Below are 26084 nucleotides of genomic sequence, written 5' to 3' on the forward strand. Positions count from 1 at the left end.
ACTTGATAGTGCTACCTCACTGAAATACCATGCCGAAGGCACCCAGCTTGTACAGCATTCCGCCCGGTTACATTATACTGACAACGGGTGAACCAGTTACTTGTATTCCCCTTGATGCTGAATGCTAAGCAAGGTATAACAATTACCATTTTTTGAGGACTTTGATATGTCCCGGCCTGGAGACAGAACCCATTGCCTTCCTCCCCTGTGAGAACGTTCAACATTAAAGTCAAAAGTGCGGTATTGCCAGGCAAGAACTAAAACAGAATCAGTAAGGAAAAGTACGTCACAGTACTATCAAAGGCTTTCGAAGTGTGGACCTTTGTTTAAATTCTTATAGATTTTATATTAATGGAATAGCTTCCCTGGGTGCATTAGCAGAACAACATCTACGAGATTCTTCATGTTTAGACACGAATATCTATTCCGCCTCGGGATTTAATTTTCGACAAGCTACATGTATCACAGCTTCATATAATAATTGTTGCATGGGTCCGACCTATGATGCTCTCAGGGTAGGCTACCATCACGTGCTTGGAATTGATATTACATTGAAAATTAGTTCAAAGCAATAGGTTGGTTTGGGGGGATCTAAGTCAAAGGCGCTTACCATAAACCCTGTGGTGATTACATATTTCTTCAACATACACCGAAGTCACCAACAATTTCAAATCGATGTTGCTAAACCTCAATACTACCAGGGTCAAAACTTAATTGTTTGTTTTGTTATTTGATAAGTTGGAGTTAGCGCCTTATATTNATTGACAACAAATCTAGGACCAGTATATCGGGCTGTCTTGTGGCCGAGGCTTGTCTTGTGGCCGAGGCTGGTACAACCATGTGATTAACTCGGAATTAAAACACAACACACTGGATAGGTTTACTTCATAGAAGTATGTTTAATGGTATCGTCGGTAATAATCAGCATTAAAGATTATACATGATAATATATAGGGACACAACACTGATATATTTGACAGTCACGCTTTATCACAGATTACTTACAATGCTTATAATTTCGTATCGAGGTTCAAGTTGACCAATCATATGTACGTGAACATTGTTCGTCAAAATTTCAAATGATTGAAAACTAAACTACGAGGTGAAAAATCCGTCGACGTTAGGTTAATCATATGTACGTGAACCTTGTTCGTCGATTGAAAAAATCTAAACTACGAAGAAAACAAATCCGTCGACATTAGGTTAATCATATGCACGTGAACCTTGTTCGTCGATTGAAAACTAAACTACGAGAAAACAAATCCGTCGAAATTAACTGATTCATACGTACGTGAACATTGTTCGTCACTATTTCAGATGATTGAAAACTAAACTTCAAAGAAAAACAATCTGTCGACATTTAGTTACATGTGTTTCCTTAATAAACAACGTTTTGTGCTAGAACTTCCTTAATTTAATTAACACATGTATTTTAATCACTGGAAATTTTGCTGTATGAAGGCAAAATTAAGACATATAGCAATAATTTCAAAATATCCCTTAAAATAAAACTTAAATTCAGTCAACCTCTCCGATCCGTTTTGTATCAGATTGTTTGTAGTAACACCATGGGGAGTAATCGTTTGGTTTTATGTCTCAATTTAAAATATGACCAAACCTGTAATGTTCGTTACTAGTTTATCCAAAACCAAAAAATGTTATTGAAAACGAAACTTTTGTATAAAAAATATTCATAGAGAAATAATCGCTCACCCTTATTGTCCGTGGGGGAGGAAATCTTGTAAATTTGTGCCACAATAGATACAATAACATACCACAGTATTTATTACGAAAATAAGTAATAGAAAATCGCATTGAATACGTTATAAATCATAACCTTTACAAAACGATATACTGATAAACTAAAACAACACAAGCAATCGATCAGTTGGACAAACAGCATTAAGAACCAATAAATACTTAAATATATATATATATATCAATTAAAGTAAGAATCATACACAACTAGAATATGCAAAACACAACATCTGTATTAATGTAAGAACAACACACACAGAAAACAAAACTAGCCTTACCAAACATTGGGGTAATAGCATTCCATAGCTTCTCTTAAATAGCCAATAAAACGAATTATTTAAAATAAAACATGTAATGTGTGTTTGAGTACAAGTTATATGCTTACACATATATTATAACTTTGATTTGTATTAGAGTTAAGGTTATATACCGGCTTATAATCTATACCTGTGATTTGTATTAGAGTTAAGGCTATATGCCGACTTATAATCTATACGTGTGATTTGTATTAGAGTTAAGGTTGAATGCTAACGTATACAACATTGTACCCGTGGTTCGTATGCTAAGTTAGTACATGTATACATATTATCTAACACATTATTTCTGGTATATTTTTTAATAAGAGTTTAAGCAACACTACATGGTATACATATACATCGTTTGTATCTGCGATTTGTGTTAGAGTCGAAACCATACGCTTACATACACATGATATCGATGATTTGTGTAAAAAATAAAATTTAATTAAATATTACCTTACACGTTATGTTGTGACTTGTAATGAAGTTAAGATAATATGCTATTTCAAACATTACAATTGTGATCTGTGGTAGAGTTATTCTCTTATAATACGCTGAAAACTTTCAGAAACAATATCTATTCATTCATAGTTATAAATACCTGGCCATTATCAATGCATGCATTCTTGTGTCTTTTTTCAAATATATCGTCTATAAATTATCTATGGCCATATTGTCATTTGTAGCAGATTCCTGACAGATGTAGTCTGAATCAAATTAAACAGCAGAGGTGAACGTGGACGTCGCGTACATGTTATCAGTGATTCGTGTGAGAGCTCAGGGGAGATAACGCCCTAGATTATCCGCTAACCGACTCGGCATGTGCTGAATTAAATTAACTGTCAGCGTGTTATTTCCTGTCGCAGTGGTCGATATGTTTCGACATTCACGATGATAATAAACCGTGAACTTTAGATAGATTCGTCTGTCTTTGGACCTCCCCGATAATAGGTTAACTCTGCTATCTATAACAACTATAATTATACTGCTTTACTGTTCGGGCACCTGTTCAACTGATTATAGATTTGACAGGTATACAGAACAGTTGCGTGATATGATGAATAGACACACAAACCTGATTTATAACACAAGCAAATGCATTATTTTCGCACAAAATATATCATGATGTATCGTGGATATTGGCAGCGCACTGTCGGCTTTTAGCAAATGAAATCGAACATGTGTTAGCTAAGTGTTCGTGCTGGAGACCTTCAGTTCTCCTTTTGATTACTTTATCCCAAGAACACACGCCTCGGCCACAGTTCCCGTGGTGAAGTAGATATCCGATTAAGTCTACTTAAAGCGATTGTAGATAATTGACTGGGCCATTTAATTAATGAATAAATATACCTGATTTTTGATGGACATGCATTTGATTTATAGTCGGGTTCGTGTGTTTCACTTTTTATAAGCAGTCATTCTAAGGATAATTGGCAACATCTTGACTGTTTCATTTTATACTAATTAAAGATTCAATAAAATCGTGAATATCTTTTGTAACGCTCTCCAAAAATTTCAATTTTCCTGAGTATCTACTTGAACATACAAGAAAATATAAATAAATTATACATTGAAATGATAACGATACTGAGGAATGTCTATAAACCAGTCGGTATGACTACTGTTTTATCATATACGGCAAGACTGACAATCATTTAAAAAAAGACGTTTTTTGTTTTGTGCTGTACAATAAAATAAATATCCAAATCAACAACCAAATAACGTACGAGCATTTACTTATTTTTTCTTCATATTCAGACTGTAAACTTGTATTAAAGAAGATATTAGACACAAAAGATCCACTCGACCTGATCCGACCGATTCTATCGTTATTACAATATTTTTATAGAGTAGATGACGGAGACAGAATATTACAATATAAAGGTTGTGATTGCTTGGTAAACAATGGACACCGCTCGCAGTGCTTGTGTGGTCGGGGCTCAAATAAATAATGTCTACTTTAAAATTTCTGTACAGTTAGAAAAGCCTTTATGTTGTGAGAAATGACACTGGGAAGACCGGATATTGTAACATCAATCCTCAAATATAGGATCAGACCATAAGTAAAACATACGTATCAATTGAGTTTAGAAAAATGACCTGGCTCACATTTCTCGCAAAAATATCAGCTCCAATTTTGATTTCCCGAAGAAGTCCTTCCAATGGATTAATGGATTTAAACAATATGATAATTTAAAGAATGACTTATAAACTAAAACTTAAATATTTTTTCATTTTTCTTTTTCCTTTTTTTTTGCAAAAGTCATTATATATCTGGAGACATAAAAATTTAAATTCAACTGAATTCAAGTTAAATATAATTGGTTGTTGGAAAACTTTCTCAAGAAAAAAAGGGAAATTCTATTTAAACTCGATTACAAGTAATATCGGTAAGTTAATAATTTAACATTGTAAACAAATACTAATTGTTTGTATTGTCTAAGTTTCTTTCATATAGACAAATTACACCGGCCGTAAATCAGCTATGCTTTCTCTCTCATCACACGTCTCTACATGTACAAACAAAGGCAACACTTTATCAAATTAGCATTAGTATGGCACTTGAAAAATCTCCCGTATCAGGAGGGCATTGGTAAGAAAATTGTATTGTGCGTGTAATTATTTCAACAATTAGACAAATCTATTGTTGTCAGTGTTCGTTAATGTGCGGAATATTTTACTGTTTATAACGAAATTTACAGTATGACAGCATTTCTATGCTGCAACGTCTACTACAACAGTGACATTCATCTTATATTAATTTTATTTCTGTTATCTATTCAGTCATCACATACCTATAAATATGAATTTATGCAAATTAGGGATAACCCTACTGTAATTTGAAATTTGCGGCGATATATATCTTTGTGGCGATATATATCGCAAAATAACTTGACTGACCAATCAAATGTCGTTTTACATTTCAAATGAATTAGAATACGTTAACTGTTATCGCTTAATTTCCACGATTGATAATTTGATTTCCAGAATTTATGGAACTATTAATTGTATCAATAATGCATACAAATTTAAATGTAATGCTTTTTTCAATCGTTTCATATTCTGAAACAACAAAACGTTGAAAACAAATAATTAAAAAAAATTGACAAATTTAAATCAAATACCTGACAACCAGGGTATTTACCGGGAATCTTGACAGCATCTGAAACAACATGGAAGCTAATCAAACAAGTAGATGGATGTTTCAGGTTTTATGAATCGCCTGGATCGGTTTTAACTTCTGTGGTCGCTGAGACAGATGCCCTGTTAAAGTACCCGGATGTTTCACCTCTACGTGTTCAGGTCCCACGAGATTATTTCGCCGTGGCTTCAAATCAAAACCATTTGGAAAATTTCCACATTTTTTCTTATGTTTCGCTAATAATTTGTCTACATTGTATTTTGAACGGTATAATTCCTGATTAGCACGGAATCGTAGCATTTCATTTTCTGCAAGAATATTTACTCCTTCCGAGAAGGGTCGAAGTTCATATCTATATTTAGCTTTCGGATCCTTTACAACTTGGCCTTGGGCAATGCTAACGTTACGACTTCCGGTTTTATGGTCAGTCGTACACGGCTGTTTATCGAGAGCGAGTCCGTTGTATCTTGGGATCCAGCTCTTCTCACTCCCGGGTGGACCACGTGTGTTATTAGTCCGACTAGCCAGGAGTTTGTGACCGTCAACTTTTGTTAACCTCGACTTTTTTACACCTACAGTGTTTCCTACGACGCCGCCATTTTGTAGATTTTTTGTGCTTTGCATGATGACTTTGTCGTCTGTTAAAGGACGTAAATGTTTTTTGGTGTCTGTATTTAATCCAACAGGTTTTTCGTCAAAAAACATGGCGTAGACTGAGTGTTTAGTATTAACAAACTTTTTTCGAGTTAGTAACGCGTCGTTCTGATCCTTTATACTTTCCGACCACGGCCGAGGTTTGCCACGGTAACCAGTGGTATCTTTGACCTTCGGGGTCGTTGGTAGTCTCATCGTGTGAATTTGTGTTAATTTTTCTGTAGTTTTTGGTTTCTCTTTAAAAATAGGAAGATCCTGCACCGTGGGGTCATTGAAATAGTCCACCGGGTCCAGATTAGCATAATACTCGTCCTCGTTTGTGATGATTGGGGTCAAAGGGCGATAGTAGCAGCGCGTAATTGTCTCGGCCTTATGTGTCACGTGATGCGCTACCATTTTAACATTCCCTGCCGTCTTATTCTCCTTCATATTGTCAGTCGCCATTTTGGTTACTGGCACATTGCCATGGCCGATTTCATTCAATTTGTTTGTCTTCGGGCTCTTTTTCAGATTTGATTTTACTGGATCCGGAAGATTCACTGGCACATGCGCGTCACTTCTATCCGCTATGACGGTGATGTCGGTATAGGTGCTGTTTTGAGAGTTAAATATATCAACGACTAACCCACAGCGACTTTTCGCCCGTGGATGCGCGCTCTTAGGACGTGCTGATTCTAATCGCTTCTTGTCTGGTTCTGTGGGTTTTACCGGATGAGGGATTTGTTGATCACGTGACTTAGACTTATTTCCGAGAACTTCTGTTCGAGCCGATTTTGGCTGCGGGGGACGATTCCGATAATTATGTTTGGCAGATTTGGGTCGTAGCATGGAAGATTCCATGGAAAATCTATATCTTCATCCCGTTGTCATCATGACGTGTGATACTCTACACATTATTAGTATTACATCATTAACATTCCACAGTCGATAAGAACACCTGGCAGTAGTAATCAGATCCACGTTATTAACGACAATCACACGTTTGATCTGCACTGGTGGTTGATGTGTCGAAGATAACTTTTATTTCTCAATCTCGAATCTTCTGAACTGATTCATATTTGCATATGTCGTTTACTGCAACCCATCTTACTATTGTCGATGTGGCTGAAAAGTCACGTTGGTGGCGGGGAAGCTGATACTATCCCGGTAAACAGTTGCTGGGATTGATGCTGTTAATCACTTTATAGTCTCGCCTACGGCACCTGTAAAACACACAGAAACACAGAGCGTTGAGTGGAAACAGTCCAAACAGATAAACACACAATCACGGTCTCATCCAATAGTATTAATAAAACATCAATGTTTGGACAACACGTGCATGTGATAAGGCTTAGAGAGGGTTTATTATTAATGCTTGTAATGATGCTGCTTATTGTAGGAAATGTATACGATTTTTTTATCTACATTTCTTATTTTTTGTCTTTTCTCACTTGTCAAACATTTTCTTTGCTTGTTTTTTTCTCATTTGTCAAACATGTAAACAGGTATCCTATCTAGTTTTCTTGTTGGTTTTTTTTTTTGTCTTTTTTCACTTGCAAAACATGTAACAGGTATTCTATCTACATTTTTTATTTATTTTTTTATTTTTTCATTTGACAAAAAAGATCTTCTGACACAAACATCCTGGAGTTCCACTCATGTCGTTGAAGAAGCTATCTGCAAAATACACTCTTCTTGTTATAAATACACATGAAACGCACTCTGCGACCAGAAGTGACGTCAAAAATATCTCACAACTCCAAAACCCAATCAGAACTTTGACACATCTGAGATTACTTCCGGTGATGTTGGAAGAGTTACAGGCGAACAACTAAACAAACACAGTTTTGAACTTAAAAACTGACAGGTAAAAACACCATCACGCTATCTTATCTAAAGTAACCACACGGACAATAGGGAAAACAAATGGCCCACAAGCAGTGGCGTAATTTCTGTTTGCAGGAACGATATAACTAGTTATACCTTCTGTTGCAGACGTTACGGTCTAGTGTTGTAATTGGAGTGACACATAAACTACAGCGATTGCAATATTGTAAGCACCTAGCATGACCCTGTCGGTTTGCACGTGTATTTATTGNCGTTGTTGTTGTATGATAAAACATCAGATTTAACAGTGAACTCGCGACCGCCAGTTTTAAATGTGGTCCTATTACAAACATACATAACACGATTTGACTGAATGAGAACGATGACATTTGAAATCAACTTTTTGAATTGACAGATTTGAAAAAAGTATGTTCAGAAGAGAAGGTAGTTGATGTATTATATCTAAGAAATAATCAACATGTGTGCGTGCATTATGGTGGAATATATAACGAGGGTGAGACAACGTTTTCTTGGAAGTGCCAGTAATACAACATCATACGATAGGCCTGACATGAGTTGTTATATTTAGTTGGTTGCCATGACGTGATGGAAAGTCGCTGACCGGCTGATCATGACGCAACCTTCACCTTTACCGACTTCACCGGACAGCTGTGTTTTGCAACCACTGTTCAGACCGATGCTACTTTTTGCAACATTATTCTTCACACACGTTATGTACACTGTAGGCGAATGCTCGACATCACTTTGATTTTTTGAAAGCAGGCCACGTTTTGCAGACCAGAAACAACTGAACACGTGTGACGTCAGATACGATGTTTATTTCAATCAATCAAACATTGGCACGCTATCGACATCGTACACACACTGCACACATCGTGAAATGTACGGCATCACCCAGTGAAGTAAAAATAGAAGTAATTAATAATTTACCATTTTGTCTCAGACCTGTACATTTTAAATGTCAATAATTAATAAACCATTTTCACTGCACGGACCCACACACTTTAGGTCTATAGATCCGTATAATCTTTTGAATGGCAGGCCTGTCAAATATTTTGATCCCGTCTGACAGTTATGCTATTTTTGTTAATTCATGATAAAATACGGGGAGGTTGTTGGAACAGCATGCGTGCGCACTATTTCACGTGCATTGGTTATTGGCACGCGCATGGTATATCGCTCAATAATTCACTATTTTTAACCAATGAAAACCGTCGATACATCACAGACGTGGTATAATTGATATTATTCACTTTATATATAAATAGGAGTTTGATTTGTCTTGTTCTCTGTCGATGAGACAGAACATCAGTGCACTCACTAATACAATATTGGTTACCATGACAATAATTTGAGGTCAACAACCATTATTAAGATAAATGAAAGTTCGGGTATACGGCGATTGAAAACGAGGCGCTGTACTAATTCCTGACCCACACGAACACTACCAAGAATGCACTCCCTGTGGCGCTTGGTTATGATGAATTAACTACGACGTGAATTAGACCTTAAATCCACGACTCTGACGTCAAACGTGCTACACAGCAACCACAGCGTCGCTCCTCGGGCGAACGTTTTGTGTTTATTTATGATTGAGGTAAGAGACAATGTGTAAACACACTGTCTGATCTGTGTTGTTTGGATTTGGGCTGAATTTGTACGGTAATGTGACTGCGGACCAACCTCTCATAGCCTTCTAATTACCTTCTCGGTATCAGCTTTTTATGTCTTATTGATAATGGTGCCTTCTGGTTAAAACACAGCATAATTGTGCAAAACGTCCGTCGTAATTTTAGTGAAATCTATAAAATTGGAACTGGCAATGTATTTGTGGAGCTAAGCTGACATTAACATTGCTTTAACGAGGAATCTTGACCACGTGCGCTGATTGAATACTTGTAAAGGTCAATTCAAACACGTATTATGGGTAATTTGTTAATAAAATGGCGTCCACCGTAGGCTTAAGGGTCTCCCTAGTGACGTGTTACCATAGCAATGTAGAAACAATCAGTAAATACCATAGATTGACAAGACAACTCTGACGTCTCTAATTTACCGCAGATAAAGGAGAGGCCTATACTGAATTATACAAAATATGTATTTCTAAAAAAAAAAAATCTAAAAAAAATATATTTCTAAATAAATGTATTCGTGATTGATATAAATATTGTTGACTTGATAGCTCTAGATGTAGGTAGGAGTTTAATGCACATTTCCGAAAAATTATTTACATGCGTCACTGTTCGATGTTTAGCGCCAAACAGCAGTGATCCGGATACCTACTCAATGACGAGTTGGCAGGTAGAGGGTTACAATCTCCTATTGAGGAATATAGTCCGCTACAACTGACCATACTAGCAGGCTTCAAAATTCTGATCGGTGGCCTGTTTATGTTCAGCTATCGACTGCTCTTATAAAACATGGGGGATTTGTCGCCGAAATATGACGACAGCGATTGTGAGCGTTTTACATGTTGTTGTTTTTTAGAGAAAATAGGTGCCTGCATTTCAGTTTATTCATTTCTCACTCAATTGACCAGATGTCATGTCCCAATCAGATACATTATGGACGCTACATCGTTTTATTCAATCGAAGTGATGTGTTCTGTATTGTTACGTCAACGATCGCATTGTATACGTTTATCATAAATTAGCACTACCCTATTAGCGTGAAAAGTGGTAAAATAGCATGTACCGCTAAGATACCGCCACGTGACCAATGCCCGCTCAAGACTTAGACATGTAACCGACGCTTGTTTGTTATTTACCTAAACATCACTTTTAGTTTAGTTTAAACATATTTTATTGTACAAGAAAAGAAATCGTGTAAACTGTGAAAAGAATCCGCATTTGAATACATTATAAATTATACAAAATTTCATGACATGCAGCCCGGTATAGTAATTTTATAATGAACAAGATCAATGTAATAAAGTAATCAGGCAAAATAATGAAATGCAATTTCATAAAAATATATAACAACGTACACATATAAATAAAAATAAGGAATGATAATTATAATTATCAAAACCTATTGCTGGATTTGATGAAATGATGAACCTGCTTAAACACTTGTGTATTGGTTTCTACCGAAAGTTGGGCATTAACAGACAAAAGCAATTCTAAATCAAAATCAACATACAAGGCATTCAAATTTTGGAACAGGATGCGTCTTTCGTCGTTAAAAAGTAAGCACTCATAAAAAAAGTGAATGGCATTTTCACAGGGATGGCTACAATTACAAACTGGACTATCAACAAGATTTACCCTATAAAGATCATATTTAAGTGGACTTCACTGGTATCTAAGTTTTGTATACAAAATGTTTAATTTACGTTCACCGAAACTTAAGTAGATTGGCGGAGGAGATAGTACATTTGAAGTTAACGAGTTTTTAAAAGAATGTAAAGAAGTCAATGATCGTACTGAAAGGTCCAATAAATTCCAAATACGAAGAGTTGAAGGTAGAAAAGATGAATTTGTTAGAGAAAGCCTGAAAGGAAGAACTCTATAATCATTATTGTTTCTAAGGGTGTAATGGTTATTTTCTGCAACGGTAGACGGCAATAGATCATTTAAATAGTCCGGAGTTAATTTATTGTGCATCTTATACAAAAGTTGAAGTTTTCTGCGTTTTCTTCGATTCGAAAGAGTTTCTAGACCAGATTCAAAAAGTAAATTTTCGAATCTGGCATAAGAAGGAAGTCCAGTAATTATACGAATAGCTTCTCTTTGGGCTTTGTGCATCACTGCACATGTTCGACAACAGTATTCGCCTTTTTAATGTTGTTTTATTTGCTATTTGTTCACATTCAAAATAATTTTCATAAGTATGACACTCTAGACTTATAACAATGCATCAACTAATGTCGAAATCATTTCAGTTTGATGTCAATATTTCTAAACAATTTGAAGCTTTGTACTTTCAAATCGTTCAGATAGCTGAGATGATGTTGATTAGATATTATTTTTTATTTCGATTTCGATAAACTGTTTGTCTAAAAGGAGACAACTATGATTGAGTGACAGGTGGAGAGATTGTCGTGAGCCTTGTGACATATCCCGTGTATGTTACCTAATACAGTGAGGCTTCTCCAGGCAGTCAATATCGATCTCTCAAATAAAACAAAACGCCAGATCATCCTCGGCCACTGATGGGATTTAGTACGAATTTGATTCAGAAGTTAGCATAACTGTAAAACGCCTGCTCAGAGGTGATAAGTGTTTCCATGGCAATCGACAGATGCTTCATCTGTGGGAATCGATTTTATATGAAGACCACACCTGATAACAGAAACACTGCAGGAAGTTTGTCACGATAAAATAAATATAGGTAGGCTATGAAATTAGTGAAAAACATCAATGTCAATGGCAACCTCCGTTATTTTGTCGAGTATTTTTGAAACTGGCGTACTATTGTTACAGTTTGTGTGATAAACGTATACGATAGTAGATTTTACATAAATATAATATAACACAGAAGTCATGTGATAAATATGATATAACACAATCGTCATGTGATAAATATGATATAACACAATCTTCATGTGACAAATATGATATTACACAATCGTCATGTGATAAATATAATAAAACACAATCGTCATGTGATAAATATGATATAACACAATCGTCATGTGATAAATATAATATAACACAATCGTCATGTGATAAATATAATATAACACAGATGTCATGTGATTAATACAACATAACACAATTGTCATGTGATAAATATGATATAACACAATTGTCATGTGATAAATATGATATAACACAATCGTCATGTGATAAATATGATATAACACAATCGTCATGTTATAACTATAATATAACACAGATGTCATGTGATAAATATAACATAACAAAATTGTCATGTGATAAATATGATATAACACAATCGTCATGTGATAAATATGATATAGCACAATCGTCATGTTATAACTATAATATAACACAGATGTCATGTGATAAATATAACATAACAAAATTGTCATGTGATAAATACAACATAACACAGATGTCATGTGGTAAATATAACATAACATAGTTGTCATGTGATCATTTTAACATAACACAGGTGTCATGTGGTAAATATAACATAACACAGTTGTCATGTGCTCATTTTGACATAACACAGATATCATGTGGTAAATATAAAATAACCCAATTGTCATGTGATAAATATGATATAACACAATCGTCATGTGATAAATATAACATAACACGGTTGTCATGTGATCATTTGAACATAACACAGAAGTCATGTGATCATTTTAACATAATACAATTTTTATGTGATAAATACAACATAAAACAGATGTCATGTGGTAAATAGTTAAAATGATCACATGTCAGCTGTGTTATGTTATATTTACCACAGCTGTCATGTGATAAATGTAACATAACACAGATGTCATGTGGTAAATATAACATAACACAGCTGTCATGTGATCATTTTAACATAACACAATTGTCATGTGATAAATACAACATAACACAGATGNACCCGTTATTTTGTCGAGTATTTTTGAAAATGACGTACTATTGTTACAGTTTGTGTGATAAACATATACGATAGTAGACTTGTGAAACACATTATTCATGTGATAAATATAATATAACACAGAAGTCATGTGATAAATATAATACAACACAGATGTCATGTGATTAATACAACATAACACAACTGTCATGTGATGAATATAATAGAACATAGTTGGCATTTGATAAATTCAACATAACACAGATGTCATGTGGTAAATATAACATAACACAGAAGTCATGTGATCATTTTAACATAACATAGTTGTCATGTGATAAATATAATAGAACATAGTTGTCATGTGATTAATATAACATAACATAGTTGTCATGTGATTAATACAACATAACACAGATGTCATGTGGTAAATATAACATAACACAGAAGTCATGTGTTCATTTTAACATAACATAGTTGGTATTTGATAAATTCAACATAACACAGAAGTCATGTGATCATTTTAACATAACATAGTTGTCATGTGGTAAATATAACATAACATAGTTGTCATGTGATCATTTTAACATAACATAGTTGTCATGTGATACATACAACATAACACAGATGTCATGTGATAAATATAACATAACACAGTTGTCATGTGATCATTTTGACATAACACAGATATCATGTGGTAAATATAACATAACACAGCTGTCATTTGGTAAATATAACATAACATAGTTGTCATGTGATCATTTTGACATAACACAGTTGTCATGTGGTAAATATAACATAACACAGCTGTCATGTGGTAAATATAACATAACACAGTTGTCATGTGATAAACAATGTATAACACTTTTGTCCTTTTATAATTTGTGATAAATATACATATACAGATAGCATAAAGTATGTTCTATATCCTCATTTCAAAATCATAGAAAATTCAACCCTGTAGTTTAGGTGATCAGTATCCTGACGTAACTCTGCTTTTCCAGGAACGTAATGTTCTCATGTTTAAAGCGTGAAAAAAGTGATTTAATGATAACTGTTAAAATAAATGTAAATATAAGTAATGTTTTTTTCAATCAGTGTTATGGTCCTATTACACGCCTTGATATTGCTGACAAACTAACGTCAATTTCGTAAATAATTTTATTATGTTTGTCTGCAGAAGCATTAAGTGTCACATGACTTCACCAACGGCTAAAATAAACATAAACATGTAATAGTTTGATGTTCCTGTATCACTGTATATCGACTATTAAATATACATATGTCTCTCATTTCCCTCGGGTTTTACCAAATTTGAAAACCCCTCGGGTGGAATTTCCCTATCCTACACCCTTGGGCATGAAAGAGTCTTGTAGTATTACCCTAGCTACGTCTGTTATATAAACTCAGAACATATTGGCGATACGAAAATGATAAAGGCACAGAGAACTATGTGAAATCGGACATTCCACGAACCAACAGGCGATACCTAGCCCAGTTTCGCGCCGGATGTCTTCCGCTAGCAGTGGAGACTGGAAGATATGCCAGGCCGCCCATTCAACTTCATGATAGACGATGTACCCATTGTGACATGAGTAATGGCGAAGACGAAAAACATTTCTTAATTGAGTGCAAACTGTACAGTGATTTAAGATATAATTTGAGAAATCAAGCTTGAGGGGTTCTTAATGCAGGACTGTGACACACAGTTCCTTAACATAATGAAAAATGGTGTACTCCAGCCAAATATAGGTCTATTTATTTTCAACTCGTTTAAGCGTAGAAAACTATACATGTAGTAGTCTAAGTAATAAGCATAACATATGTGACATTTTACCAGTACATAATGATATATCATTCGATAGTACTAAAGCGGTTTTCTCGCAAAAGTTGGTAGTATAGTACAGGAATAGGTAATGAAATACCTTATAATTAGCTAACAAATATGTATATCTATATGATTGGCCTCATTAAATGTGGTGGCTCTTATATATTTAATGTATATTATTGCCTTTTTGGAGTCTCTAAAGTCAAATATATTTGACACCAATGTGTAACAGTGTTATAATAACTTATGATAAGCAATATAGTAAACTGACAAACATATTGGTATATTTAAATTTTGTTGAAAATGCGATGACACTTGTTCTTTTGTATTTTAATGCATTTTGGAGTCTCATAAGTCATAATTTACTTTGACAACAATGTATATTGAAATAACTTAAAACTATATGAAAAATATCTGGTGAAACTTATTCCAAGGTTTATATAATATTGCCTTTTCAAGTCAAACTAGCTTTGACAGAAATGTGTGGTTATAAAGGCCCACTTGTATAAAACATCTCAACTCTAAGATTTCCCGTAGACAATACATTGCTTGAGATTTTCCTTAAATTTGAGATGTTTTATACAAGTTGGCCAAGGTATAAAAAGCTAAAACAAGCTGACAAATATTGAGTTTTTTAAAATTGATAACTGTTTTTAATGTTTATTTTCTGTCTTTTTAGTGTCTCATAAGTCAATTAACTTTGGCTGGATATTGATCTAATTGTATGTACATTTTATCTGTTTTATATGTAGATCAATATTTGACACTTGACTAAAATAATTTTATTATTATTATTTATTATTATTATTATTGTTAAAGTGACACGGATGGTTAACTATAGGTGTTATATCTCAGGAGGTTATAGTCTAATATTAACAATACATTTCTGATGCTGAAACCACTATTAGATGAGAGCCTTATTAATTGCTTTGTCTAAGTATGATCTATGATAATAGGTTGTGAAATTGATTATCCCTGTGTGTTTTAAGTAAATTGTAGTTATTTAAACAGAGCGTACGTGGTGGGTGTACATTGAGAAAGATAACATCTAGTGTTGGTTATTGTCTCATGAATATTAATTACTTTTCATTAACCTATATTTTAGAGTGGGCCCCAAAGGTTGCAAAGATATTCGTGTATAAACTGCTGTGTCAGAACACAAAACAGAGTAATCTCACTTCTTTATACTTCCCTGAAGATATATAGGTTTTATAAAAACATTAGGAAATATTAAATACACGTCACAGTGGAACAGTTATGACGTCACGTCCCTAAATCCGGATCACTCCAATGCCACAATGCGGAAGTGTTTTTTTGTGCTTTTTGAGCTTATTCTAATGACTGGAATAAGAGAACTAAACTTTGATATGTTGATAAAGAAATTAAACATTCGAGATATTCAAATCGACGCTAAAGCCTCGGCAAGCTTTGGATCTTCCCCACTTAGTAAATATCCTTCTCCTCAACTGTGAATGGGTTTATATAACTATCTTTACTCTAGTACTACTTCATGTGCGATATCGAAAAACTTCACCGGTTTTACCGTGTTGACATTAGTTTCAACAGTATTTTGTTCAATACATGGCAGTGACAAAAATAATACAAAAATCAACAAAGAGGATTCGAAAACGAGTACATAAGCACTTATATCAATTCGTCTCCTTATTAACAAACCTGGCAGTAGGGCGGCACTATTACATATGTTTTGATAGTATAACAGACAAAGAGAAGAGGAAGAAATCAGGGAGGGGAGGGCGGAGGGGTGCATCAGGAAATGAAAGACAGTTGCTACGAAGAGAATAACAAAAAGAACTGCATTATTTGGTTGAAATTTGTTAAAATGTGAGTCATGAAAAGGTAACCCCAATGAGCTCTATTTAAGGATGCATTAAATACATTTATTATATGCTTGAAAATTTCTCGCAATCACATTGGCCGGATGTAGACTTGTTATCCGGTGAATATCAATTTCTAAATATAACCCATATGAAAATTCCCCGGAACATGTCGTAGCGCATGCGCAGTTCGACCGGAACGCGATATGTAAGACGAAAACAGAAGATGGCGGATGGCGAACTCCTCGCCTCCGTTACATCTGAAAAAATTCCAAACTACTCGGAAGATAAAGGTGCTGGTAAGATAAAAAGGATGAAAAAGGAAAATAATCTTAACGATGACTCCGAAAACCGAACTGTTGGATTCAACCCTGGCTAAATTTTACACGGAGGCTTGTTCAAGTAAATGTTTACTATACAAATCTTATTGTTGGGACATATAATAAAACAGTGAGTGACTACGCCTCGGTCAATATCACTTTTTCAAGTTCATATCACATCATATTCACCAGCACAAAAGCCCATAATTGTAATAATTTGAAATATCTAAATTACATACCAATGTCCTTACGTTGATTCCAATCAAAAAGTATACTGATATCCCTGTTATGTTGGTCAGATATCGTTATTTGTACTGTTAACATCCCTTATATAAATCTTTGATTGAACAAAAATGAATTGCATAAATGACACAAAGACAATGGCACAAGGTATTACAAAAATATTTAATAAATGAAGAGGCATTCTTATAACAACAAGAGGAATTGTATCGCTGCCATATTGACTATTTGACATTTACCTATAGTTTGATAATATATGGCATTTACATGTGTAATATTATATCTTTTCATTGTTTGTTAACAAATCAAAAATCTGGTGGTTCTCTCTTTAATTTATAAATTAATCATCAACAATGAGTAAATGCATTTTGGAAACAATTTTATTCGAATTTAAAAATAAAGAATGTGGATATCAGTTATCTTTATAGTTAACAAAAAAAATCCTTCAATACACATTATTTTAGATTTAGAAAAGTACACACACAGGTAAATTCCATAGTTCTTTATACATACAAAAATTAGTCTGTATGGTCAACACAGTATATTCTTTTATCATTGGATTTACAATTTGTTGATCAATAATAAAGTATTAAGAAACATCAAAAAAGTCTTCTTGGAGTTCATTTTTCATTTGATAAAAGATCATTAGCGAAGCAGAAATCCAAAGCTTGATATGGCATTTTTACGAATGAGAGAAACATCTCCAAAAGGATCGCACCACCCGGACACCTAACCGTAACCCTAACCAATCGTATTCCTTATTCTATCCCTTAACAAAAGGTAAAAAGGAGATCCAAAATGTATGTTCGTATAATCAATGATGTTGAAATCCAAAGCTTTAAGTTGCCAACGCGTGAGAGAAAAGGGCTCTAATACGTATCGAACCTAACTGTTCCTGTCACCTTTATCAAGAAAAACCCCTACCGTAACAATAAACAAAAGCAAACAGATTTCAAAACGTACCTACTGAATACATCAGTGATTGGCTATGTCCGTTGATCATTACCACAATAAAATATTAGAAAATGTATTCATAGTCAAACGGTGTTTTTTAAGTGGCGTCGGTAATGATAGACATGTAGGAGCTATGCATTATATTATCAGACAAATATGTTTACGTATATATCTCTAGGCAGACACAAACCATAGCATGGTTCCTGACACATTGCATGTACTTTGATATCCGTAGCCCAAACAATGTTAAATCACTCATTGGTTCCATTTTACGACAGTTTTACGAAACGAATTGTAGTGGGACTGTTTTATTGCCTGTCGAACTGTTAGGTTTCTAGCCTGTGATAACAGTCGATATTTACATAATCCTTTTTGCAAGACCATGCAACAAAACACAACTAATTTATATGGCAATAGAATGGAGTGTCCTATGATTCACCGCCTCCATCACGTATACAATCATTACTGTTGACACCGAGACACGACAAAGGAATCAAGTTCCGGATAGCATATCAATCCGACAATCAGAACAGTCCGTTATTTTGAATAAATTTCATGCATTTTTCATTAGACAATAGATTAGAAAATCTGGGTTTCGAGAAGTTGATGTATATTCAAAACGTTTTAGTGGTCATCTGATAGAACTTCTGTAGGAACACTTTGGAATAAATGAAGTAAATTTTAGTTTGTTTGTGTTTTACGTCCTATTAACAGCTATGGTATTTTAAATACGTGCCAGGTGTTGGTGGTGGCGGAAAGTCGGAGTTGCCGGAGAAAAAACAACCGATCTACGGCCAGTACCTGGCGACTGCCCCACGTAGGTCTCGAACCCGCGACCTAATGGTGGTGGCCTAGTGGTAGCAGAAATTCAGACGCCTTAAAGCTCGCCAAACATTTCCCCAATATTAACAGGGATTCCCCGCTTAATCAATGTAGAACGTTCATTGTATGGTAACAGGTGGATTTTGGCCGAACATTTCCCCCAACATGCAGATTGCCAGGGCACGTATGCTCAGGCATTGATTTTGTGCTCAAAAAAACTTTTTTGTAACTCACTTGAATTATGTCAAACGATCAAAAAGTCAAATGTAAACATTGAAAACAGTATTCGGCTATTGGTCTTTTATTTTTTTTCAAAATTATTGACAAAATAATATTATTGTTATAAATTTTTAATGTAACAAGAAATTTGGAAACAAGTACAAACCCATGCTTGAGCATGAGAACGGTTCCATGAATACGGGCTCATGTCTCGTAGAGGGATACACATACTACTTATCCTAGAGGAATAAAAAGAATTGGGGTGTAGTTAATTTTTGGCATCATAAAAAGTCAGATATTCAACTTGAATTTATTTATTGATTTTGCAGATCATAGCATACCATAGCAACAAACTTACATTGCTATGCAGAAATAGCCAAAATATGGAGTTCAACATGCAGAAATGAAAGCCTCCGTGTGTTACAAATAAACAATCCTGAATGAATATTGGAATGACAGTGACAGCATGTCAAAATATTATTTGTTTGTTGCATGCGGAGGCTTTTTAAAATTGAAGAGTGTTTAGTAATGGCCAGTTTTCGACCAAATAGCGTACAACAGAAGATATTCGTGCATTTTTATCACGGAAACTTTTTTATTTCTCTATAAAATGCCATATCTCCATAACAAAATGTTGAATGAATTTGAAATCTGATATTTGCGTACTTCCAGAATTCTAGATTACGAGTATAATAACTAATTAAAAATCCCCGCTGAGGCCGGGAATCACCCTTAACGCCCCTTGTTCTTTAAACGGCGCGTTTTCGTCCTTGTCACAAAATTTCAATGACCCATAAGTAATTTTCTTCGAAATTGGGTAGGTATTATAGTGTCTTTACGGTTAAAAGTAAAAAAAAACACGGCCATGTCGCACACCAAAACACAGCACATATACATAGGAAGGAGCACATGTGGAGGTATTAATAAAGTGACAATAGACCAGCAGGTAGCGCCTGATAAGGCAGCTCCCGATAATTCTTCTTACTGTATCGACTGTATTTACTGATGGCATGAACTGTATATCAAATTATTGTAGAGCACCTTATAGATCGCTATAACAAATGTCTGAATATATCCACTGGATGTGTTGCGTATAAAGGGCTTATGTTCTGGAATACTGACAAACGTATTGGAACATTTAACACCGTATTGGATCATTGACAACCAGCAGGTACTCAACTCTCCGAATTATATCAAGTAAAAGGACTAATATTTAAATCATAAAACATTAGAATTCTCCAGTCAGACATATATAATACCCAGGTCGATGCGTAATTAAACTATGGTCACTTGTAAGCTACCTAGATCATATTGGATCAAGTTCCATAATCATAATAGTGTGAAATGTCGGACTTTAAGTATGAGTGGAAACATGTGTATTATATTATACATTGTATATTATCTGAAGGTATCATTGTTAATCCCGATGACGGGTATGTTTGGTTATATTTTAATGATTCTTCAGATACGTAGAAGTTGCTTGGCGATGGAATTTTTGCGTAATGTTGTGATTGTGCAAAATACTATTTGTGTGAGTTAGCTCGATACCATTGACCTTTAATTTCAGATATTATAATGGTATCTCAGATAACCACTATCTGTTCCTAAATTAACGGATGAGATAGGTAAGCATGTCAGTATATGTCCCATAATCCTTTGCGCCAGAACCCAGCATGAAATAAATAGTCATTAGTTTAATATTTTCCATCGGGACCCAGCAACAAAATCGTGTCACACTCGGCTAATGCCATGAAATAGGTCATGTAAAAATAAACCCCAATAGCTAAGGGGTCTCAAAAACATATCTGTTCAAAATATTGAAAGAAATTAACTAAGTAAATGAAAAGATATATATTTTCGTTCAATGCACAACGTAATCAGTGTTCTACAGCGTAGCTGAATTAACGATAACTTGCACATTTTTTGTTGATTAAGGGTGAAGGCAGGCAGTCTTAATCGTGTGAAATGTTCAGTCATGTTTAGAACTGAAGCAATTAGCAACAATCTACTTATCTAATTGACCAATCTCATATTAACAGTATAAATAAGTATCTATTGGCTGCGCCATTGAAATAATAAACAGAGAGTTATCCGCCCCTTAGTAAGTAATACCTTATGGACTGTTAGACACAGTCAATTAATATCACGCTTCATTTATCCTGTAACGGAGTTTCCGTTTGTCCCGATTCTGACAACACAAGTAACAATATATGATTCAATTTATAGCTCATGTCATATCGATATTGTTTAGATAATTATAAAACAGCAGTAACTGATGCCAAGCGGAACAGCCGCCGTACATTTGCACTGAGCGTTTGTCACGTGACCGACCGTCAATACCAAACAATTCTGTCTGCCTTGTTATTAGTGAGTGTACAAATATTTGCAGGCTTTCTTAAAACTCACTGTCCATACATATTGTGTGTATCAACACAGGTAACGCGTTCACGTTACATCGCCTTATATCACTACACATGTTTACAAAGATTCGGTTCCTCAAGTGTGTTCGGATTAGTCGTTACAATAACAGGGATATACTAGCTAAATATCATATGATAAGCCTCATCCCCTAGATTCTGGGTCAGGAGCACATCATTGTTATAAAAATTATCATAATAATGTTTTAACTTGTGTTTTATGTCTAACTTTTACTTTCAACATTGCACACTTGATGAGTAAATTGCTATTAGTTTAATTATATTCACGAGACATTAGGACGGTTGACTAACTCTTCTATTTAAACAACATATATGTCGACTAACGGGTGACAGGCGAATTGATAAAGAGAGGAACGTCTGGTAGATAATTAATTAAAAAAATCACCAACCTACAACATATGCAAATGTATCATAATACTACATGTAGGTATTCTATTAGAAGAGACCACAATCGAAATACACTGTAATCGGCAATGTACCCGCTTGTCTTAAGCTGGACAAAAAAACAACCACGTATCTTACGATCTGAATCACGTGCTTCTTAATCTTGTAGATAATACGTTATTTTGAAACTTAACAGGCACGAGATGGAGAATATTTTGGCCGACATGTGTACTATCAATTAGTGAGTGGACGTCTGGCGTGTCCTCCAAAGATTACTTTCTTTCTTCTACTTAATCATATTAAGACCTAATCGGCTATAGGTGCTGACCAATCGATGACCTTTCCACGGTCAAATGGGCATTTACAAGGACTGTGTAATGTGCCACATGCATTTACTAATAATTTGTATATTTCTGTCAACAAACTCACCAAATAGTGGGCCCGGATTACCGGGTTTTTGTTCGATAACAATCAACAGTGTATTTTTCCGCGGGCGTAAAATTACCATTCTGCATGCATAAAATATTTCATTTCCCGATTCTGCTTTACATTTATATTGTACAGTCACGCGAGAAAATGTGATGTTCACCAGACACCGATGACGGGGAAAATTTCATCGGATCTGTTTAATTTCCTATACCGTTATTCTGTAGCCCTAGTATGGTTAACGATATCCCCTTAAAGTTACATTAAGGATTCCCGAGCTTCACTGTTCACCTTGGATACAGTTCGCTAAGTTTAACCAGGGTTACAGGTTTACCATCAGATTCAGTAGGTTAACTGCTCTCTAGGTCCTCCTTCTCTAAGGTTTACTGTTCCCTGTATTTACTGTTCTTTAAGATACGTCTCCCTTGGTACATTACGGTTCCGTTGACTTACTGATTTTATGGTTACTGTTAACTGTTAAAATTGTCAGGAGTAAACGTTTCTATGGTAACCGTTATAAAAGTTTCCCTAATTTGCTGTTTCCAAGGTGAACCGTTCCTTCGGTATGCATATTTCAAGGTACATGGATACCATTGCCTAGGTTATTGCTCCGTTGGTTAACCGTTTCATTGTTGACTGTTCCTTTATTTCACCGTTCTCTTCTTTTTCTGTTCCCTGGATTAACTGGTTTCCTAAGTAAGCTGTTTTCTAGGTTCTTGCTGTTGCCGGGGTTACTGTTCCCTTAGTTACAGGCTCCCCTTATTTATTACCATTGGATACTATCCCATAGGTATGCCGATCCATAAGTTCACCATTTTCTCGGATTGCCATTCCCTTTACTAACCGTTCCCTGGGTAGCCTTTCCCAGGGTATGTCGTTCCCTCCATGAACTGTTCCCTAGATTATCGTTCCCTGATAAATCGTTTCATAGGTTTACTGTTCCCCAAACAACTGTTCTTTATGCTTGCTATTCCCTGGGTTACTGTTCCCTTAATTACAGGTTCCTCTTACCTACAATAAATACAGGTTACTTTGCCAGGTTTTCTCACGAACGAGACAAGCCAGGCGACTACAGTTGACAGTCCAGTTAAGAATATAACATGTAAGGATGCTCTTTTCCCCAATTAACATTTCATATATTCGCGACAAAAGAAACAATATCCGTTGAATGCACGACGAAAGCTTGTAGTCAAAATATTTACTACAGCGTCAAAACCAAACAAGCCATTGCATTATTAATTCAGCATACAACGATACATTACACCGCAGAGACATAAGATACAATAGAAGTAATTGCAAACGAATTATCATTTATTTTTTCGGTCGAAATGCATTTTCCTGTCGGTTAATTTAACAATATCTGCTGACTAAAATGACTCTTGTCACGCACTGTATAAGCCGACAGAAATAAACATTTGTTTATTTCTTTGATTGGCTGTTCAATCTAGATTGATAACCTACTTTTGAATACATGCGTTCTAGTTTGTCAAAATATCTTATTGAGATCAATCACGTGTTGACCAGTTCCTGTGTGAGGTGAAATGAGCGTGCTACATGACATGTTGTATGTATTAGTGATACGTTACAATAACGGAGCTAACGGGTCTGCTCTATAGTATGACATCGGTCAGTGAGTGTAACTACCGCAGATGGAATTTAAACGTAGGATATGGTTTTTATATTACCTATACAATGTCTGTTGATACTTATCGCGGAGAGATAATTCAACATAACACGTAGCAGTGCAACTCGGTGTATAGTGTGCTTGGTTCCTCTTTAGCTGATTTTGTCGTATTAGTGACTTTCGGATTGCGTCCTTTGTGTTGGGTTTATATATAACACATTTTTTGACGCTGTTGTTAATCTTGTCATGGTGTGGACACTATGAGTTACAATTTGTCTTGGTATCTCGACGCTGTATCATAGTTTGTCTTATGTCTATACATTAACACATTCAATTGATCTATGCCGTTGTTCTTGTATTTTTGTTTGTTTGTTTGGGTTTGTTTTTGAGGGGGGGGGGATTATCTTGTCTTTGTGTACTAACCACCTGGGTTGTTGGAGTTGTATAGGCAGGTGAAAAACACTTTCTCTGATATTCCATGCGTGCGACGACATCGGGGATCGAACCCCGGCCGCCTGCGTAAAAGGTCGAAGTGTTAACCACTCGACCAATCCGCCGTTGTGTCTCTTTCAATTGACGCTTTGGCGATTTTTTTCGTTTTCGATGCTATGACATTTCCTTTCCTGTGTGTTGCTGTAGTAGTTTTATCGAGTTTTAGAGGTGTCACACTCATATATCTCTGTCCTGATGACAGCTGTGATATATGTATTGACTGTCTGCTGACGCCGTGGTATATTTTATGCGTGTAAGTTGATGCATTGACTTACATTTTGCTTTGTTTAAGGACGCTGCGGTAAATTTTGTCCTGAATGTTGACACCTCATTATATTTTTCTCCTTTTCTAATGACACAATCCAAATGGTATGTTTTTGATTAAATGTAATTAATTTACCCCTGTTTATAATGTAATTGTGAAATAATTTGTCATTCTGTGTCATGTTATTGTGTCGGGTTGTCGACGTAAACATATGCATATCTTGTTTGATGACGCTGTGATATAATTTGTCATTCTGTGTCATGTTATTGTGTCGGGTTGTCGACGTATAAATATGCATATCTTGTTTGATGCCGCTGTGATATATTTTGTCATTATGTGTCATGTTTTTGTGTCGGGTTGTCGACGTATAAATATGCATATCTTGTTTGATGCCGCTGTGATATATTTTGTCATTCTTTGTCAGGTTATTGTGTCGGATTGTCGACGTATACATATGCATATGTTGTTTGATGCCGCTGTGATATATGTTGCCATTCTGTGTCATGTTATTGTGTCGGGTTGTCGACGTATACATATGCATATCTTGTTTAATGCCGCTGTGATATATTTTGTCATTCTTTGTCAGGTTATTGTGTCGGATTGTCGACGTATACATATGCATATGTTGTTTGATGCCGCTGTGATATATGTTGCCATTCTGTGTCATGTTATTGTGTGGGGTTGTCGACGTATACCTATGCATATCTTGTTTGATGCCGCTGTGATATATTTTGTCATTCTTTGTCATGTTATTGTGTCGAGTTATTGACGTAAACATATGCAAATGTTATTACAGATTGTCATTATGCGGTACCCTTATATGATCGCCAAACTATTCAAGTATCATAATGTTATTAAATGTCTGATGATGTACTTTAAAAACCACAAGCTGTTTCAAAGTTAAGTACCCTATCTACTTCAGATTCAATGACGCATGACCTGTATACAATCTCGTATAACATTTACATATATTTATTAGAAGTCAGCGATAGTCCGAAGTCTGTGTTGAGAACGAAGGAGGAGGATATAGCCCATTAGCACCTCAACGGCCACCACGCAGAACTAACATACTGGCT

At 35.2% G+C, this 26084-nt stretch overlaps 2 protein-coding genes across 2 annotated transcripts in view; one reads left to right on the forward strand and one right to left on the reverse strand.

Annotated features, from left to right (window-relative positions):
* Window positions 1-3776: 3776 nt before the first annotated feature.
* LOC110458759 overlaps window positions 3777-26084 on the reverse strand; it is a 49742-nt gene continuing 27434 nt past the window's right edge. Inside the window, exon 2 of the mRNA XM_021510654.1 lies at window positions 3777-7055. Coding sequence (XP_021366329.1) covers window positions 5263-6693 — 1431 coding nt within the window. The 5' untranslated portion in view covers window positions 6694-7055 and the 3' untranslated portion in view covers window positions 3777-5262. The remainder of the gene's footprint in view (window positions 7056-26084) is intronic.
* The window catches only part of LOC110458765 (integumentary mucin C.1-like), a 65271-nt gene continuing 48168 nt past the window's right edge, over window positions 8982-26084 (forward strand). The window contains exon 1 of the transcript XR_002463826.1: window positions 8982-9277. The gene's annotated coding sequence lies outside the window, so the exon portion shown is untranslated. The remainder of the gene's footprint in view (window positions 9278-26084) is intronic.

The sequence above is a fragment of the Mizuhopecten yessoensis genome, unplaced genomic scaffold (genome assembly GCF_002113885.1).
Source record: "Mizuhopecten yessoensis strain PY_sf001 unplaced genomic scaffold, ASM211388v2 scaffold1259, whole genome shotgun sequence".
NCBI lineage: Eukaryota > Metazoa > Mollusca > Bivalvia > Pectinida > Pectinidae > Mizuhopecten > Mizuhopecten yessoensis.